Source organism: Antechinus flavipes, chromosome 5 (assembly GCF_016432865.1).
Source record: "Antechinus flavipes isolate AdamAnt ecotype Samford, QLD, Australia chromosome 5, AdamAnt_v2, whole genome shotgun sequence".
Lineage (NCBI taxonomy): Eukaryota > Metazoa > Chordata > Mammalia > Dasyuromorphia > Dasyuridae > Antechinus > Antechinus flavipes.
In genome coordinates, this window is record NC_067402.1 from 104,281,486 (window position 1) to 104,302,609 (window position 21,124).

Consider the following 21,124-nt stretch of genomic DNA (forward strand, 5'->3'; position numbering starts at 1 on the left):
TCAGAAAATGAGCATGTTATAAAAACCAAAAAGTATCAACAAAACTTTTTTTTTAAAAGTGAGCATGTTATATAAAACAGAAATTACCAATAAAACTTAAAAAATAAATCAACTGAAGTGTTTCACTTCCCAATGTGATCTCTCTAGCTAATCCTCAATGGTCCATTAAAAAAAAAGGAAACCAAGAAAGAATTTCCTGGCTTTTTTTTTTTTTTTTTTGCTTTTTTATGCATAACTCTTTCTTTTTTTATTATAGCTTTTTATTTACAAAACATATGGATGGGTAATTTTTCAACATTGACTTTTGCAAAACCTTCTGTTCCAACTTTTCCTCTCCTTCCCCCCACTCCCTCCCCTAGATGACAGGTAGTCCCATACATGTTAAACATGTTAAAAATATATGTTAAATACAATATATGTATGCATATTTATAGTTACTTTGCTGCACAAGAAAAATTGGATCTCTTAGAAAGTAAAAAAAAAAACAAAAACAAAAAAAAACCTGAGAGGGAAAACAAAAATGCAAGCAAACAACAACAGAAAGAGTGGAAATGCCATGTTGTGGTCCACACTCATTTCCCATAGTTTTCTCTCTTCATTACTGAACAGTTGGAACTGATTTGTATCATCTCATTGTTGAAAAGAGCTATGTCCATCAGAACTGATCAGCATATATTATTGTTGGTGAAATGTATTTTGATCTCCTGGTTCTGCTCATTTCACTTAACATCAGTTCATGTGAGTCTCTCCAAGTTTCTCTGGAATCATCCTGCTGGTCATTTCTTATAGAACAATAATATATTTCTTCAATATTATAGATAAGCATTCTTCAATATTATAGGTAACATTCACGTACCATAAGTCATTCAGCCATTCTCCAATTGATGAGCATCTATTCAGTTTCCAGTTTCTAGCCATTACAAAAAGGGCTGCTATAAACATTTTTGCACATGTGGTTCCCTTTCCCTTCTTTAAGATCTCTTTGGGATACAGGCCCAGTAGTAACACTGCTTGGTTAAAGGATATGTACAGTTTGATAACTTTTTGAGCATAATTCCAAATTATGTACAACTCTTTCAACAACTCTTCTTTTTTCCTTTTCTTTCTCCTATTTAATATGAAGACAATTTTTGTAGAATTTAGAAATCTGAATGGAATTCTAAGATTTGATAAGAGAAATAAGGCAGATAAAAAAGATGAGGAAAAAGAGTTAAAAGTATTGCTGTTTTAAATAATTTTTATTTTTTTGGATATGTTTCCAAATTAGCTTAGTAAAAAGCAAACTCAACCATTACTTCTCCTCTCCTTGAGACTTTAACAGGAACTCTGAGGAGTTATAAGATATTTTTATTCATTGTTATTTCCTCCATTCTATGTATTCCCCTTATTCCATATCATTTGAACAATTACATCTCCTTAATATCAATCCCAGTTAGTGCCTTCCCAGTATCAGTTAGCCAATTGATATCTTCCTTATTATCAGTTAAAGTTAATTTCAGTTGGTTTTTACAAAGGAATATTTATTGATAAAATATAATAAGCATTGAAATCTATAATCTACTTTCCTTTACCATATTGATTTCCAGGGAGAATGAACTCAAGCAGGTTATAGTTCAGGTCTGGTTTGGTGGCTGTAAATAGCAGCAGTCTCTACTGTGGGTTTTGATTTGCTGGCCCTCTAACCTTTTGAGGCTTATGAAATCATACTTGGATCCATTTGTCTCTGTTCCTCACTTATCTGAGATCAGAAAAGAAGGAAATAATAGAGACAAAGAAATGGAGGTAGCCATCCTTGATTAGGGAGATAAGACAGTTGGTAACAGCACCTGCTAACTCTCTCCTCCCTGGTTGCCTCAACAGCAGTTCTTGTCCCACTCTTCACCAGAGTAGAAAAAGAACTTTATTGTATTCAAGCTCTTTGAATGAATGCTCAGTTCTGTCTCACCAGCCACTCAAAAAGCTTTTTGTTACCACTATAATAAGCCAACAGGAAACGGAGGATACCTGGGCATGTCATGAATTGGAAGCATTTTGCACCATTACCCATTTCCAGTAATATCTCAATAAGCTTTCTCTGGTATTGCCAGCAGGCAGAACATACCCTTCATGTTGCTTAAGACCTGACTCTCTTTGCTCATTCCCTTGTTATCCTTATCACAAGCATATTGTATGTCACCTATCAGCTAAATAACACAGTTTTTATAGTTGGAAAGAGATTTTAGAGACTATCTCTTCTAAATCACTCCTCCTTTTTTTCTTTACCAGATGGGGATTCTGAAATTCAGATAAATTAAGAGACTTTTGCAATGTCACAGTCATAGAATCAGGGCTCACATCCATGTCTTTCAGTTTCTGAAATCCAGTCATTTTTTCATTACATCACACTCACATGTTGGATTAAAAAATGGTTGTTTGAAGTGGAACCCATGTTATTTTGATTTATCTGACCAAGGAGATTAATTTGTAGTTGTTTTGTTATTTGTTAATGTTGTCACCACAAATAAAAATAATATCTTAAATCATAGTGCATTTTTATGCTGATCAAGGATACTAGAGGCATTACACATTAATACTGCATCTATTCTTCATCTTCATTTATTATTTATACTATCTGGGATTAGAGTTTTTGGTTATAGTCAGTTTAACACCTGGAGAAAAGATACAAAATAGTATTTGCAATACTGAATGAATTAGAATCGTGCATATCATTATAAGAAAAACAATGAATTGTGTTTGTATTCTAGTGAAATGGCATTGTTACAATGACATTTAACCGACAGGGAGAATGCCTCACATTTACCCATTTCATTCTGAGTGCCATATTTCTTCCTTTAAACCCTCCTGATGAAAATTCATCCATGCCCATTGTTTTAAGAGACCCTTATAGGGGAGAACCACATAATTCTCTCTTATTTGTAAAGCTGGATATTCCCCTGTTTTTCTCCTTCCTTTTCATTTCCAAAATCCTTTTATGGCTGCAGATGGCATAATAATTGACATGCAAAGGATTTTAAATAGAACTGCTGGCCCTTGGAGTCCCCCTTATTCTTTGAGTGCTACAGGGATTGGGAGGGATGGATTTATATATATGATTAAGGGAGATAGCATTCAGGATAGTGGATTAGTATGCAGTCAGGAAGGAGAGCTGGTTAAATATCAAAATATAGTACTCAGCTAACAAGCAGAATTTGTTTCAAATATTAATCTTGTCTTTTTTTTTTTTTTAAGAAGAGAGACTATTCTTTCCTCCCACCTTTTAATGAAAAAGGGAAATATCTTTGACTCGGAGGATATTTGCTTTGAAAATAGCAATGTTCTTCTACTTTCTTTGTTAGGATTAAAAAAAAATGCTAAACCACGCTATAAGAGCTCTCTTTTCTTAGTGTTTTTTTCTCTGTTGTCCCTATTGCTCCCCAAAAGCTGGCTTGCCACCACATGAAATGCTCCAGTAAATCCTATATCAAAACACATCTGGAAATAATAAATATGAAGTACATAGTACATGTCCCTTTCCTTCTTAGGCTTAATAGAAAGCCTTCTTGATTGTCTGGAAAGGGGAATGGTACTTTAGAGGAAGGCAGTCCCACTATTCAGGTATATTTTCAAGTAGACTTACTTATGTTTCCCATTGGTAAACAAAAATTTTGCTAACATTCTTTTTAATCTGTAGTTTGAAGTGATCATTTAATGTGGAGGGAAGGAGTCCAATTTACAACTTCAACTAATCAAGAAAATTGTTTTAAAGATATGAATGGGATTGTTGAGCCGTAGAAACTTGCCTCTCTTGATCAGATATTTTTCTGAGTAGAAAACTTTTTAGTGTTTATAAGGCCAACATTATAGACAATCAGGTCTGGCTGTTCCATTCTCCTTGGTCATACAGATTGGAGTGGGGTGAGCAAAACTCTTACTAAATCCTGACTATATTGGGTTCAGCCTTTGATGTGGCTAAGAGTTACCTGAGATATAGATCTGCTATATTCCATTTCATTCTCAGTCTGCCAAATACTACCCATTGTCTTTTATGGAGGATATGAGGCATGTACTCAACATCTTAAATAAAAAAAATTCACACCTCATTATGAGAATGACCATATACTGGTTGATTACAATGCCAGCGTAAGACCATAGTGAATTTAATTCACTTTCAATTTTTAATTCAGTGTGACTTAGGAATCATACTTCCTTGTTAGAAATTATTTCAGTTTTATTGTAAATGTTAACAGTAATAATCTTCTAATGGCTATAGAACATTTTTAAAAAGCAACTTAGGGTTTTTTTTTTTTTACATGTCCCTCCTGTTTCCAAAGGATTGGTATCCTAGTACCTGGTAGGTTATTTTGGGTTTTTTTCGACAAATATCTAACCTAAGAGCTGTTACATTTTCTTTCTTTTTAAATTAGATTTTTGTCCCCCAAATAAATATCTGTGATCATTCCCCACCTCTCTATATACATACATTTGTACACACACATACATACATCATTCTTGTTTGTTTATATCCTTTATTCTTGAAGAGGACCATGACACTGATGAGGTTTGGGCTCCCCTCATCAATATCAGGGAGGTGATATCATGAAATGAAGTGAATTGGGTTCGAGTGAGGGAGAGCTGGGCAAAGTCACCTGCCGCACTTTCTTCTACAGAGCCATCTGGATCCAGTAGCAGGATATAACTCCATGTCCATGGGAAATCCAGTTTGAAATGACCAATAGGCAGTATGAGACGAGTTTGGGAGAGAGATTATGACTAAACAAATGGATATAAAATCTTCTGCATAGAAATGATACTTGAATCCAAGGAAGCTGATGTGATTACCAAGTGAAATAGTATAGGGGGGAGAAGAAGGCTTCAGAAACAACCTTGAAGAACACTTACGGGAAGCAACCTTTGTGGAGATGTAGCCTGGCAATAGCTCTTATAGGAGCGCAGCTACTGAAGACTCAGAAAAGAAAATTCTTACTACCAAAGTTTTCGGCATTATAAAATAATTCAATTTCAGAAATTAATATCATTTTGTCAGTGGAAATGCTATCATAGGAGTATTTACTTCTACTTTGCTGCTTCCCCCAAAAGATCTTTCCATCTAACTTGTAATTTAAACCTTCCATATGTGTTGTGAGCTCTTTTTTTTTTTTAATAATTTTTTATTGATAGAACGCATGCCAGGGTAATTTTTTACAGCATTATCCCTTGCATTCATTTCTGTTCCGATTTTTCCCCTCCCTCCACCCCTTCCCCCAGATGGCAAGAGTCCTTTACATGTTGAATGGGTTGCAGTATATCCTAGATACAATATATGTGTGCAGAACCGAACAGTTTTCTTGTTGCACAGGGAGAATTGAATTCAGAAGGTATAAATAACCCGGGAGGAAAAACATAAATGCAAGCAGTTTATATTCATTTCCAGTGTTCTTTCTCTGGGTGTAGCTGCTTCTGTCCATCTTTGATCAATTAAGGCTCTCTTTATCAAAGAGGTCCAGTTCCGTCAGAATACATCCTCAAACAGTATCATTGTTGAGGTATATAATGATCTCCTGGTTCTGCTCATTTCACTCAGCATCAGTTCATGTAAGTCTCGCCAGTCCTCTCTGTATTCATCCTGCTGGTCGTTCCTTACAGAACAATATTCCATAACGTTCATATACCACAATTTACTCAACCATTCTCCAATTGATGGACATCCTTTCATTTTCCAGCTTCTAGCCACTGCAAACAGGGCTGCCACAAACATTTTGGCACATACAGGTCCCTTTCCTTTCTTTAGTATCTCTTTGGGGTATAAGCCCAGTAGAAACACTGCTGGATCAAAGGATATGCACAGCTTGATAACTTTTTGAGCATAGTTCCAAATTGCTCTCCAGAATGGCTGGATGTGTTCACAATTCCACCAACAATGTATCAGTGTCCCTGTTTTCCCACATCCCCTCCAACATTCCCCATTATCTTTCCCTGTCATTCTAGCCAATCTGACAGGTGTGTAGTGGTATCTCAGAGTTGTCTTAATTTGCATTTCTCTGATTGATAATGATTTGGAGCATATTTTCATATGTCTATAAATAATTTCAATTTCTTCGTCTGAGAATTGTCTGTTCATATCCTTTGACCATTTATCAATTGGAGAATGGTTTGATTTCTTATAGATTAGGGTCAGTTCTCTATATATTTTGGAAATGAGGCCTTTATCAGAACCTTTGATTGTAAAAATGTTTTCTCAGTTTATTGTTTCCCTTCTAATCTTGTTTGCATTTGTTTTGTTTGTACAAAAACTTTTCAGTTTGATATAATCAAAATTTTCTATGTTGTGGTCAATAGTGATCTCTAGTTCTTCTTTGGTCATAAATTCCTCCCTCTTCCACAGGTCTGACAGGTAAACTATCCTATGCTCTTCCAATTTATTTATCATCTCATTCTTTATGCCTAGATCATGAACCCATTTTGACCTTATCTTGATGTACGGTGTTAAGTGTGGGTCAATGCCTAGTTACTGCCATACTGATTTCCAATTTTCCCAGCAATTTTTGTCAAATAATGCATTCTTATCCCAGAAACTGGTGTCTTTGGGTTTGTCAAACACTATATTATTAAAGTTATTGGCTGTTTTGTCCTTTGAACCTAACTTATTCCATTGATCAACTAGTCTATTTCTTAGCCAATACCAGATGGTTTTAGTAACTGCTGCTTTATAATATAAGTGAGCTCTTTTGAGACCAAAAAATATCTGACTTTTCTGTTCATACACACAGCTCTTAACACTATTTTGCATATAAGTAACATTTAATGAATGTTTCATTCATCCATTGTCAAGAAAACCAAGAGAAAAGAGAATATCTAAGAGAAGGTGATCAATAATATTAAAGACTATAGAGAATTTCAGGAAGGATGAGAACTGGGAGGAAAAAAACCCAGTAGATTTGGTGAATAAAGTAGATTTGGGACAATATCTAATAGGAATTGATGAATTGAGGACAGTTTTTTTAAGGACTGGAGAGGCATAGGAGTACTTTTAGGCAATAAGAAACCAACTAGTAGATAGATTGAAAATTAGTGAAGAGTTGGAATGGTTCCCTGAAGACAGGATCGATTGAGATTATTTGTGCATATAGGAGTTTACTTTGATTTGGAGAAGAGCCACCTCTTCATGTGAGATGAATAAAAGAGGAGATTGGGACAAAAACATCTGGATGACATAAAATGAGGATTGGAGGAGGTTTGAGGGTAGATTATTGGGCAGCTAGATGGTGCCATGATAGAGCACCAACCCTATATTCAGGAGGACCCGAGTTCAAATGTGGCCTCAGACACTTAACACTTCTTAGCTGTGAGACCCTGGGCAAGTCACTTGACTTCAATTGCCCTCAGGGTGGGGGGAGAAAAAAGAGAGTAGAGATTATCTTACATAACACAGTACTTGCCATGTAGTAGACACTTAATAAATACTTAACTGATTGATGTTGGGTATTCCCTTCACTGATATATATCCTCATACTTTCCTATTAAGGGCTTTTTTCATCCATGTCCTTCTGTAAATCGTCCAAAGAAGGGGATCTACTCAAAATTCTGGAGACTTTCTTTTTTTAACACACAAGTTTTCCATCAATTCTATCTCATTCTCAGTATATGATTCTTCTACTTTCTTTTTCAAGTCATGCATGATTTCTGCAGTATCTCCTTATATCTGATTACATCTACTGTGTATCTTTCCAATTCTTTGGGTCATCTCTAATTTTAATCTTTAAGCTAGTATTACATGATTCACATTCTTTTAGCATCACTTACCTTTAACATATTACCAACATTTAAAATGAGAGCTGCTTTTCCTGTAACTTGGCTTCAAAAATAATAATACCACTTTAAAGTTTAACAAATACTACCCATATATAATCACATTTAATCCTCACCACAGCTTTGTAAGATAAGCACTATAGGTATTATTATTCCCATTTTACAGAAGAGGAAACTGAGGCTCAGAGTGTTCAAGCCTATGGTCACACAGCTAAAATTTGTCAAGGGCAGGATTTAAGTCTTTCCAAATTCATTTCAGGCACTGTATTTAATAAAGTATTCGATCTCTGTGATTCTAATGATTATTAGAAGTTCCTAGCTAATTTGAGGCTGTCTTCTATAACTTTCAGAATAAGACATATTCTGTGTATGGAATCTATAGCATAAAATCTTTTTTTTTATTAAATTTGCATGGGTATGCATGAGTAATTTTTCAACACTGACCCTTGCAAATCCTTCTGTTCCAAATTTTCTCCTCTTTCTTCCCACCCCCTCCTCTGGATGGCAGGTAATCCAATACATGTTAAATATGTTAAAATATATGTGAAGTCCAAAATATAGCTTAAAGTCTATACTCTGGCTCAGAGTACTTTTCAGCATTCTTTTTTTTTTCTTTCCCATCTCTAAAAAGATGATTTTTCTTTTCTTTTTCTAAAATAGTATTCTATTTTTCCAACTTCATATAAAGATAGTTTATTTGGCATTCATTTTTATAAGACATTGTGTTCCAAATTAAAAAAAAATTCAGTAGTAGTTTATTTTCGAAATACATGTAAAGATGGTTTTTAGCATTCGTCTTTGTAAGATCTTGCGTTCCAAATTTTTCTGCTCTATTCCTTATCTCCCCTCTCTTTAAGGCAACAAGCAATATGACATAGGGTAAATATGTGCAATTCTTTTAAATGTATTTCTATATTTCTCATGTGCAAGGAAAATCAGACCAAAATTTTTAAAAAGCAAGAAACAAACAAAAAGTGAAAAACACTACACTTTGAATCATATTCAGTCTTCATAGTTTCCTCCCTGGATGTGTATGACATTTTTCCATCCCAAGTCTGTTAGAATTGCCTTGAATCATCACAAGGAGAGCCATGTCCATCAGTTGATCATATAATCTTGTTCTCTTGCTTCTACTTACTTATTTAGCAACAATTCATGTAAATCTTTCCAGGCGCCTCTGAAATCATCCTGCTGATCATTTCTTACAGAACAATAATATTCCATAACATTCATATACCACAACTTATTCAGCCATTCCCCAACTGATGAGCATCCACTCAATTTCAAGTTCCTTGCCACCACAAAAAGGGCTGCTACAAACAGTTTTGCACATACGGGTCCTTTTCTCTCTTTTATAATCTCTTTGGAATACAGACCCAGTAGAGACACGGCTGGATCAAAGGGTATGCAGTTTTATAGCCCTTTGAACATAGCTCCAAATTGCTCTCCAGAATGGCTGCATCATTTCACAGCTCCATCAACAATGTATTAATATCCCAGTTTTCCTGTCCCTCCAAGATTTATCATTCATTATCTTTTCTTGTCATCTTAGTCAATCTGGTAAGTATGAGATGATAACTCAGTGTTTTCTTAATTTACATTTCTCTAAACAATAATAGTTTAGAGAATCTTTTTTACATGACTAGAAATGAATTTAATCTCTTTACCTGGAAATTTTCTATTCATATTCTTTTACCATTTATCAATTGGAGAATGGTTTGGTTTCTTTAAAAGTTGAGTCACTTTCATTCTGGAGAGCAATTTGGAACTATGCTTAAAAAGTTATCAAATTGCTCATATCTTTTGACCCAGCAGTATTTCTACTGGGCTTATATCCCAAAGAGATACTAAAGAAGGGAAAGGTGTTGGAATCTTTATAAACTGCTAACTCATTAGAGTTGATAGATTATTGATCTGATTTTACAAGGAGATGTTTTGGGCCAGAACCTGAAATAAGGTACTAAGTAGAACTAATTGATACAGTGCTTGTGTTCACACCTTTACTCATTGGAGTTCACATGTTTGGGAGATTTCAGGGTTTAGTATGAGATATCCGAATTCACCCCTCCCTTGAAGCTCTTAAGGCCAGAGAGCATGTTGGGAGATATCTCACAATCCCACTCTCTCACATATAAGAAATAGACAGAGGCTCTCAGAGAGAGTTCAGCTGAATTAGATTGAGAGGGGAGCGTCAAATGAGTTCAGCCAGAAGCCCTCTCTCGGAAGAGAATTACTTCGGAACATTGACTGGGATTGGAGAGGAGCACTCTGGGAGGAAGCCCACAAGCCCTCTCTCAGAGGCAAGAGAGATTCACCTTTGTGCTGGCTGGAGGCTGAAGGACAAACCTTTGGATTTGGAGACATTCGGAGGGAGCTCTTGGAACCAAGCAGAGAGATAGGCCTCTAAGTAACTGGACTATATTGGAGACAGTAAAAGATCTGAACTTTTGTCACCTGGCTGCATTTGGGGTAATTATTGATCTGAACTGATACTAAGGCTGTCTCCAGAAAACCTTCCGGAGAAACCTGCTCTCTCCCAGAGAGAACGATTATTATTTTAAAGAAGAAAAACCCAGCAGAAAGGGACCTTTGTGTGCAAGAATGTTTGTGGCAGCTGTTTGTAGTGGCTAGAAACTGGAAACTGAGTGAATGCTCATCAATTGGAGACTGGCTGAATAAATTGTGGTATATGAATGTTATGGAATAATATTGTTCTGTATGAAATTGCCAACAGAAAGATTTCAAAAAGGCCTGGAGAGACTCATATGAACTGATGCTAAGTGAAATGAGCAGGACCAGGAGATCATTATATATTTCAACAACAATACTATATGATGATCAATTCTGATGGACATGGCCCTCTTCAACAATGAGATGAACCAGATCAGTTCCAATGGAGCAGTAATGAACTGAACCAGCAACACCCAGTGAAAGAACTCTGGGAGATGACTAAGAATCATTACATTGAATTCCCAATCTCTATATTTTTGCCCACCTGCATTTTGGATTTCCTTCACAGGTTAATTGTACAATATTTCAGAGTCTGATAATGGTTTGGTCATGTATACTTACTTTGTATTTAAATTATACTTTAATATATTTAACATGCATTGGTCATCCTGCCATCTAGGGTAGGGAGTGGGGGGAAAGAAGGGAAAAATTGGAACAAAATGCTGTAAAATTACCCATGCGTATATCTTGTAAATAAAAAGCTATTAAAAATAAAGAAAATAAAAAAAAGTGGGGAAAAAAAGTTGAGTAAATTCTCTATATATTTTAGAAATGAGGCCTTTATCAGAAATACTGACTATAAAATTTTTTTTCCCAGCTTTCTTCTTTCATTCTAATCTTGACTGCATTGATTTTATTTGTGTAAAACTTTATAATATAATGTAATCAAAATGATCCAGTTTGCATTTTGTAATGTTTTCTAGTTCTTTGGCTATAAATTCCTTCCTTCTCCACAGATCTGACAAGTAGGCTATCCCTTGTTCTCCTTATTTGGTTATAGTATCATATCCTTTATGTCTAAATCATGAACCCATTTTGACCTTAAAAGATGATTTTTCTTGAGTGTAGATTCTTGTGTTGATAGCTCTTTTGTTACCATTAAGAACAAGCTTAGTATAATGTTGTAAGAATCAGAATAACTTGATTTAAGTTACTAGACAAAACCAGGAAGTGGATTATCAGTATTTGTCAGGGCCAGTATCATAGCCATACATGAGATTTATGATATATGTATACTTCCTTGTTCCTCTTCAAAAATAGAACAATTATGCGTACTGATGGACCTTTCCTAGATGGTGAGACATTACTGAAAATGAAGATTATCCTGTATGTATGTTTTTATTGTTCTGTCAAGAGGCTATACAAGCACACAGTTAAAAAGATTGTGGGTAGGGCCACAGAAGTGTGGGATATTATATATTTTTAGATTTTTTTTCAATGTTTTGATCAGTTTTGCTGGTTTTTTCTCTTCATCTTTATTTTTTCTTTACAAAATATGTTATATGACATGACTTTCTGAAAGAGGAGAAGGATGCTGGGAAATTTTTTATCAATTAAAAACTTATTTTTATTAAAAAAGGAGAAAACATGAAAAAGGACTTAGGCCCTCGAGTCAGAGACCTGTGGCACATCTATAGGGTCACTCCTAAAAATGAAAAGGCAATCTAGTGTCATGAAAAGAAAAACAGAGGACTTGGATTTAAATTGTGATTCCCTTTTTTACTGACTTTAGCTCTGAGCATAAAACTTTCTATCTCAATGTTTGATTCCTCTAAGGTCTCTTCCAACTCTAAATCCTATCATTTTTTTCCTAAATAAAAAAATCATGTGGTTTTTTTTTTTCTTTCTCTCTTTCTGTCTCAGAAAGTCACATAAAGACTCTATGAAAGCTAAACAGTCTCTGTTTTTTTTTTTATGTTTGGTTGTTCTGAGATGTGGAACCAGAGTAAGGCAGACCTAAAGGCCAAATTGAATTATTGAGGTGAACTCTTTAAGACAGGTGTCTTAGGGACAGGTAGGTGGTGCAGTGGATAGAGCACCAGCCCTGAAGTTGGGAGGACCTGAGTTCAAATTTGACCTTAGATATTTACCACTTCCTGGCCCTGTGACCCTTGGCAAGTCACTTAACCCCAATTGCTTCAGAAAAAAAAAAAAAAGACAGGTATCTGAGTCTCAATTTGTGTATGAGATAATAGTATATAAATCAATTTTTTTTTATTCTATAGGTACTGAGATACTTTGACAGGCAGGTAAAAGTAATATATAGAAATAATGAACTATCTCTGAATTTAGAAAGTCACTAAATATTTTTAAAAGATGGTAGGGCCATTTAAAATACTTTAAAGTGAAATGCGAATTATAATAACAATTTTTATTGTTGGCATTAAATTAAAAATATGGAAAAACTAATATGTGAAAAAAACACATCTTAAATTAGCTCTACCCTGTTTGACATAATTAACCAGGTGGAAATTTGATTTGGTGCTGAAATAAAAGTACCTGATTCTCCATATCAGATAATAGATATGTGTGAGAAGTAGGAGGAAAAACAAATCAGAGTATGAAAATCAAATGGATATGTTGGAAGGCTTACAAATAAGTGAGGATCTTGAATGTAAACTCTATGAAGACAGAGACTCTTTTGCTTTTGACTTTTTATCCTCAGCACTTAACACTGAGCCTAACACTTAGTAAGTATTTAGAAAATAATTATTGATTGACTGATTGAAGTAATTATCTTCCACTTGGTGGAAGGAATTTTCTAGTCCATTAAATGATGCCTGACAACAAATAGTATAAGAAGAGACTGGCTAGCCAGATGGTGGGGAATAAGCAGCGTAGTACTTATAATGAGAGGCAACAATCAATCATCAAGCAATTATGTGCCTTCTCTTATGCTAGACACCATACTAAGTCTTATAGGTACAAAGCCAAAAACAAGACCTTTCCTGTCTTCAAGTAGTTTATATTCTATTATAAATGTTATTGTAAATCATATAATTAATATTGATATAAAAATTTAAAAGTTAATATTGATAAACATTAATATTTAAAATCAAAATGAATAATGTAACTAGTTTTGCTGATAGTGGAAATAAATTATTTTAAATAAAATTAATAATTTCAATAATTGAATAATATAGATTATATTATAGATCAAATAAACAGAATAAAACTGAGCTGAAAATGTTAAATAAAATGGGATAAGGGCCAAAAATCCCCGAAGAAACTAGCAAAATATGTAATAGGACGTGGAGGTAAGGAAAGTGATTTCCCATAGAATATTTAAGTTTTGACAGACTTTAGTAGACAAAGAATGGACATTTATAGTTTGTAATAGTCATCATAAAAAGTGATCCTTCTGAGTTAACGAATAAAGAAAAAGCATTTATTAAGCATTTATTTTGTGCCAGGCATTATGCTAAGATCTGCAAACATAGTTCCTATCTTCAAGGAGTTTATGTTCCAAAGGAGAAGAAAATTGAGCAGTGATAGTTAGGGAATGGTTATGGGGACAGAAAATTACAGTGGGGGCAGCTAGATGGCACAATATTGACTCCATCTTTCATTTCTACTCTTTCCTTCATTTGTTGATTCTTCATTTAGTATGTGTTTCTCTGCTACCCATTGTTTTCTCTTTCTATTGTCATTATCACATGTCCTCATAGGCAGGTAATAAAGTCATGTAGCTTCCTAAGTTGTCTCCTAACTTTCTCTCCTCCAGTCTGTTCTCCATATTGCTTTCAGATTCATGTACTAAATATTGCTCTCAGTATGTTGGTTTTTTTGCCTGTAGAATAAAGTCCAGACTCCTTACTTAGCCTGCCCAATCTACTTCTCCAGCTTGGTACTTTCCAACAGGATGACTTATATTTTCTTGATTCTATCTTTTCTCCTATATTTCTCTTGCCTAGAATGCCCTTTTCCTTCCTTTTCTGTTTGGCAAATACCTTGCTACCCTTGGGGATGTTCCCTAGTCCCGATGTCTCCAGTAAGCCTTCTTAAGCTAATCTAGTTTATAGCCAACTTTTCTGAGTGAATACCACTTATTCATATCACTTGGATTAGCAATCAATCACATATTTCATGATATCTTTTGTATTCTGAAATTATAATATCACTGGGTACCTAAATGGTCTAATAATAGAACACCAACACTGGAGTCAGGAGGAACTGAGTTCAGATTTAGCCTCAGAAACACACTAGCTATGTGACCTTGGACAAGTCACTTAACTCTGCCTCAAAATAAAAAAAAAAAAAAAAAAACTCCAGCACTCAAACTTATATTATTATTTAATTCTGATATTGAGACTTAGCTTTCCATGTTGGTTTCTCTGCAGATGGGCAGAGTTGGATTAAAAATCTTATCTTGGAATCTCAGTAACTGATTCTAAGAAAGTCATTTAACTTCTAACTCTGTTTACTCATCTGTAAAATGAAGGAGTTGGAGGCCCCCAAGGTGTTTCTTCCTGCTTTAAATCTATTATCCTGTTATTATCTTTTACAAAATTGTAAATTCCTTGAAAGTTTGGATTTGTGTATCCACACAATATCATGTGTGGGTGAGTAGATATTTAATCCTTTTATTAGGAATGGAAGTAAAATTTGGTGGGATTTTTTTTCCAGTAGACATCCTTCTTTTTTGTACTTAACTTTTTATATTACAAACTGACTATTTTCTTTTACCTGTTTTTTTCCTTTGTTAATAGCTTCAGATCCCCAGTGTGAAGGGTTTCGATTTTGCTAAGCAGCATCTGGGTCAACACAATAAAGATGATATATTGATTATTCATGAGCCAGCACCGCTGCCAGGACCAGTAAAGGATAATACCACTCCCTCCGAAAATGGAGATGTGCCAAGCCCTAAGTCAAAGATCTCTTCAAAGAACATCCGTCACAGAGGAAGGTTATTATTGGGCATTAATGTGTACTACTTTGTATGCTGCAGAAAAATTTACTCTTAAATTTGTTAAAATTAGTGAGCCAATGACACTTACCTCCCTGAATATGTATATGAAGGAAGGCAAAATGATGCTATCAATTGATTGTTATAGTTGTTCAAGGTCTCACTATAATGTAAAATATTTTTTTAAAAATTTATTATTATAACAGACTGCCCAAAAGACTGTTGTAGCCTTGAAATTTAAAATTCCATCAGCTTATTAAATAATTCTTAATTTATCCTTTAACTCTTAAATATGTAAGCAACTAATGTCATTTAATCCTTTTGCTCTTCTTTAGTGAAAGTGTTTAATAATATCTCAGATATCTGGAACAGTTTGGATATTTATTGGTCAAGTAAGTATCTAGCTCAGGGGTTGACCAATTCTGAGAAGCATGCCAGGAAAAAAACTATACCAGTTGCTCATTTGGGCTTTACCATCTTGCCGTAGGTTACAGTTACCTTATTTCCTCTTTACTCTTCTTTTTCCAAAATGCTTTTGCTTCTCCTTTGCCAATGCCATTTCATGGAGATTTCTTGCTTCCCCTAAAAACTACCTTTCTCCCCCTCATCAATGGATAAAACCATCAGAATGTTGCAGGCAGATTAACTCATCCCTAAAAGTCACTTCCTTCCATTTGACTTCCTTGATAAGGAGCAATAAATAGTTGGCTCTCTAGCGACAACATTTTAAGTTGGAAGGTGAAGCATTCTATTTATATTTAGATCTGGATTGATAATAATAATAAAGATAACAATAAAAATAACTGACAGTTACATACTGCTCTTAGTGTATACTTTATACCTCTTTTCTTCCTGCATGTGAATCACAGCACTTTGGACTTTGGAAATCTTGGCTCAAACACAGGGCCTGGTTGATTGATCTGTTTTAAATGGCAGAGATGGAGAATTTGGAATTAACCTAGGGTGACAAAATGATGCATTTTTACTTTTAGGTTATCAAAAAATTTTTTCAGTGGATTCAGATCTAGTTTTGAGATTTTAATCAAAGTCAGAATATGATTTTAAAAAGGATTAAATGACATTAGTTGCTTACATATTTAAGAGTTAAAGATAAATTAAGAATTATTTAATAAGCTGATGGAATTTTAAATTTCAAATGCAAAGTTTGTTTTTTCTCTGATAGTTGTCATCTTTAGCACCTAGCCACATATGCTCAATAGCTTATGTAACAAATTATGATATATGAATGTGTTCAAATACCATTGTGCTTAAGAAATTATGAAGGGGATGGTTTAAGAGAAACTTGGGAAGACATGTAATCTGATGCAAAGTGAAGTGAGAAGAACCAGAACAACTTATATAATGACTACATCATTGGAAAAATAATCAACTCTGAAAGATTTAGTACTTCTGACCAACACGATGATCAAGCACAAATTCAAAAAAATTAATGAAAAAGCATTCTTTCTACATACATTCAGATACATGCTGAAATCAAAAATGTGAACTAAAGCATATTTTCTTCTCTTACTTTAATTTTCTTGAGGTTTTTTTTTTTTTTTGGCTAATGTGGAATTTTGTTTTGAATACATATTTGTAATGAGTCTTGTTTTTCTTGCCTTTCCAATGGGGAAAGGGAAAGGGTTGGGAAAGGATTTGTAACTGAAAATAAAATTGAATTTAGAAGAATAAATAAAATTAGCATTCCAAAAAATTAGTTCATGTAGCATTCCAGAATCCCTTGGAGATATCACGATGTCCTGGCACTTTTTATTGCAGCAAACACCAGGGAACTCATGGTTCTAGAGGCAATGACTAACTCAGATTTTTGCCTGCTTTGGTATACATTAAGAATTCAGTTATTTCGGCTTTGCTCACAAAGATCTAAATTTTCCCTTGGCAATCAGCATTATTTTAGTCATGCAGATATTGAATAAGGAGCCAGTCCAGGGTAAACTCAGGCTAACCCTAATGGTCTGAAAGAGCCAGGGGAGGCTGATTTGATTCTGGGTGGTCTGGAAGTGACTTGTTTTTTTTGCCCCGCAATAGAACTAGATCTTTAGAATGATTCCCAAGATTTACCTGGCCTTCCAGATCAGGTAATTCAGCAGTAGATAAGAATTTCTAGGGCTACTTTGGCCTGACCCATATCCAGAGCTTGGGCTCAATAACTGGTAGTATGCCAGGTGGTACAATATTGTAGCTTCTACTCCGGCAGTTTGCATTCCAGGACTTGCCAGGGTGCAATTAGCTGAATAGTGCGGTGTGCTATATCAGTCCAAAATGTTAGTTTAACCAAGCAAGTGTATGGTACCAAGTAATCTCACAATGATGAGTAATGTCTATATAGTTATTAAAGTGGTCATTAATGCACTCCAACAGAAAAGTCTTTTCTTACAATAATTATGACTCTGCCTGAACATGCTGAGTTTTTTAAATTCTATTTTGCACATATCAACCAATGTGTAACCTTTTTTTTTTTTATTTTTTTTTTTTTATGATTTGCCTTGTTTTTACAGAATCTCACCCTCAGATGCTGACTCTACTGTCAGTGAAGAGTCTAGTGAAAGAGAAGCTGTGGAAAAGCCATCAGTCGTTGTCAATGAGGGCAAAGCAAGAAGAGCGCCTTCAAGTGGTGTGTTCCTATTTTGGCCTTAGAATCAATAATAACAATAACAACAATAATATTAGCTATTTATTTATGTATACCACTCCTCAGTTTGCAGAATGCTTTACAAACATTATTTTATTTGATCCTTGATAGTAGTATTAGAGAATTGTTAGTAATAATATTAGGATTCCAAAAAGACAGCATTTCAAAGTATTTCAAGTTCTAGAACTTAAAATTATTTGATTTGTGAAATAAAACTTCTATTATTTGCTTAGTTTCTTCACAGTGAATTACCATCATCACAATAAATATATTCATCGGCTATTTTCTATGTAAGGGTCTATCCTGGGAATATTTTAAAAGTCCATTGTTTTTAAAAATTAACCCACTAACTTTCATTTTATCATGAAGTACATTTTATCTAATGTAGTAGAATCATAGGGATGACATGGCCATATTCCAGAACTAAGATAGGATTTATGTGAAACTGCATTCAAAGATAAATAGTATCCTTATTCTTAAAAATCTCCAGGGTTCCCTAGTCAGCCTCAGATCCCTGTGCAAGTGCAGATTTAAAAAAAACAACAACACTGTTTTCTTTGATTTAGTAATTTTAAAAGTCAAATTACCATTTTTTCTCTGATAGCTAAAACATTTGTGAAAGAACATTTTTAATTTGATTTTTATGTGATCAGTATCAGATAATTATTTATTACACATAAAAATCTGACTTTTAAAAACAAACAAAACAATTTTCCCTTATTTTTCAATCATTAAACCTTGGACCTTGTGCCTTCATTTTTTACTGGCTGCTCGTACTTTTGGCTGTTTTGCTGTTCTTGGTCAGCCTCTTCTTTATGGAAGCACAGTGTCAAAAACCTTTGGCTATCTGCAAAAAGATGTTAAGTTTCTTTTTGATTTTCCTAATTAACCCTGGAATATTTTTTACAACCTGTGAAGTTCTTTCTTGTAGGAGGAAAGTGGTCCTCTGTTGCTTTTTTCTTCTGCATAATCAACAGAAAAGTAAGAAAGATTAAAGCTAAGACATATATATATATATATATATATATTCATCTCCAGTCTCTCAATAGGTGGTCAAGTCTGTCATTTCCTCTCAAAGCTAAAAGCTACTATAGAAGTTATTTTTTTCAAGTTACTTCAAATTACCCAATAAATAACCCAGAAACTTAGAATTTGTTTCAGGACTCTTACATGGGATAAACTTTTTCTTCTGTATGTCTATATTTTAAGAAAACAAATACACAGAAAATCCAACCAAAAAAAGGAACCTTGAAAATGAAAACAAAACTGCATCCATAGGTTTTTCTATATCTTTCCTAGGGATATTTTCTTTTTAAAGTTTTTTCCTTGAGAAGGCAATATTTAACCTAGAAGAATTAATGTGTAATTGTGAACTTTTCTCTGGTAGAAAAGGTAGTATATGATATGAAATATAGTGGTGGTTTAATAAAGAAAAATAATGTGGGATAGTGAACAGACAGTTTTAGAGTCAGGAAGACACAGATTTGAGTCCCACCTCTGATACATGCTGACTTAGGCAAATCAGTTATTTTCTTTGTGCTCCAGGCAACATTCTCTAAGATGCTAGCATCTTAGACATCTAGACATCAATGTCTAGCATCGAAGGGAAAATCCCAGCTTCTGTTGGTAGGGAAAGTTCCTCACCAAAAACTCCCCACACCAATGAAAAACTAAGTTCAGTCTTTTAAAAAGTGTAGACTCAATATCAATTACCTTCTTAAGAAGGGAGGAAAAGAGGGAGGGAAAGAGAGCATATGAAACTCAAAATTTTTAAAATAAAAAGTGTGGCTTTAGTTGATCAGTGAAGCCCCTGGTGTTCTCTCTCTTTTCAAATTGTTTTGCATTGTATTTATCTTTACATAGAGAGTCTCTTTCTGCTACAGGTATTCTTTTCTTAATTAAAGCTTTTTATTTTCAAAACATACATATAGATAAATTTTCAACATTCACTCTTGCAAAACCTTGTGTTCCAAATTTTTTCCTTCCCTTCCCCCTACTTCCTCCCCTAGATGGAAACATATGCAATTCTTCTATCATATTTCCACAATTATGTTGCACAAGAAAAATCAGATCAAAAAGGAAAAAAATGAGAAAGAAAACAAAATGCAAACAAACAACAACAAAAAGAGTGAAAATGCTATGTTGTGATCCACACTTAGTTCTCACAGTCATCTCTCTGGGTGTCAATAGCTCTCTTCATCCTTCATCTAAGACCCTTAGAACTTGCCTGAATCATCTCATTGTTGAAAAGAGCCATGTCACTGTATAATTTTGCTGTTGGCATATCAAATAATCTTCTGGTTCTGTTCACTTCACTTAGCATCATGAAATTCAAATTTTAAAAACTGATTGTTAAAACTTTTTACAAGTAATTAGGAAAAAGTAATAGGGAAGTACTTAATGAAATACTTTTTTTTTCTTTTTTCTTTTTTTTAAATATTTTATTTTATTTTATAATAACTTTATATTGACAGAATCCATGCCAGGGTAATTTTTTTTACAACATTATCCCTTGCACTCGTTTCTGTTCCGATTTTTCCCCTTCCTCCCTCCACCCCCTCCCCTAGATGGCAAGCAGTCCTATATATGTTAGATATGTTGCAGTATATCCTAGATACAATATATGTTTGCAGAACTGAACAGTTCTCTTGTTGCACAGGGAGAATAGGATTCAGAAGGTAAAAATAACCCGGGAAGAAAAACAAAAATGCAGATAGTTCACATTCGTTTCCCAGTGTTCTTTTTTTGGGTGTAGCTGCTTCTGTCCATCATTTATCAATTGAAACTCAGTTAGGTCTCTTTGTCAAAGAAATCCACTTCCATCAGAATACATCCTCATACAATATTGTTGTCAAAGTGTATAATGATCTCCTGGTTCTGCTCAATGAAATACATTTTTAAAACACTTTTTTAATGTGTAAGCAACATGTGGTAGAGTTGTGAACTGATTCAATCATTCTGGAGAGCAATTTGGAACTATGCTCAAAGGGCTATCAAACTGTGTACACCCTTAGATCCAGCAGTGTTTCTACTGGGTTTGTATTCCAAAGAGATCATAAAGGAGGGAAAGGGACCCACATGTGCAAAAATGTTTGTGGCAGCCCTTTTTGTAGTGGCTAGAAATTAGAAACTGAATGTTCTCATCAGTTGGAGAATGGCTGAATAAATTATTGTAGATGAATGTTATGGAATATTCAAGAAATGAGCAGCAGGATGATTTCAGAAAGGACTGGATAGATTTACATGAACTGATGCTGAGTGAAATGAGC

The 21,124-nt window shown here is 34.3% G+C and overlaps 1 protein-coding gene across 1 annotated transcript in view; it reads left to right on the forward strand.

Annotated features, from left to right (window-relative positions):
- Positions 1 to 21,124, forward strand: part of KIAA1549 (KIAA1549 ortholog) — a 161,804-nt gene that overhangs the window by 95,010 nt on the left and 45,670 nt on the right. The window contains exons 11-12 of the mRNA XM_051963238.1: positions 15,006 to 15,202; positions 17,722 to 17,837. Coding sequence (XP_051819198.1) covers positions 15,006 to 15,202; positions 17,722 to 17,837 — 313 coding nt within the window. The remainder of the gene's footprint in view (positions 1 to 15,005; positions 15,203 to 17,721; positions 17,838 to 21,124) is intronic.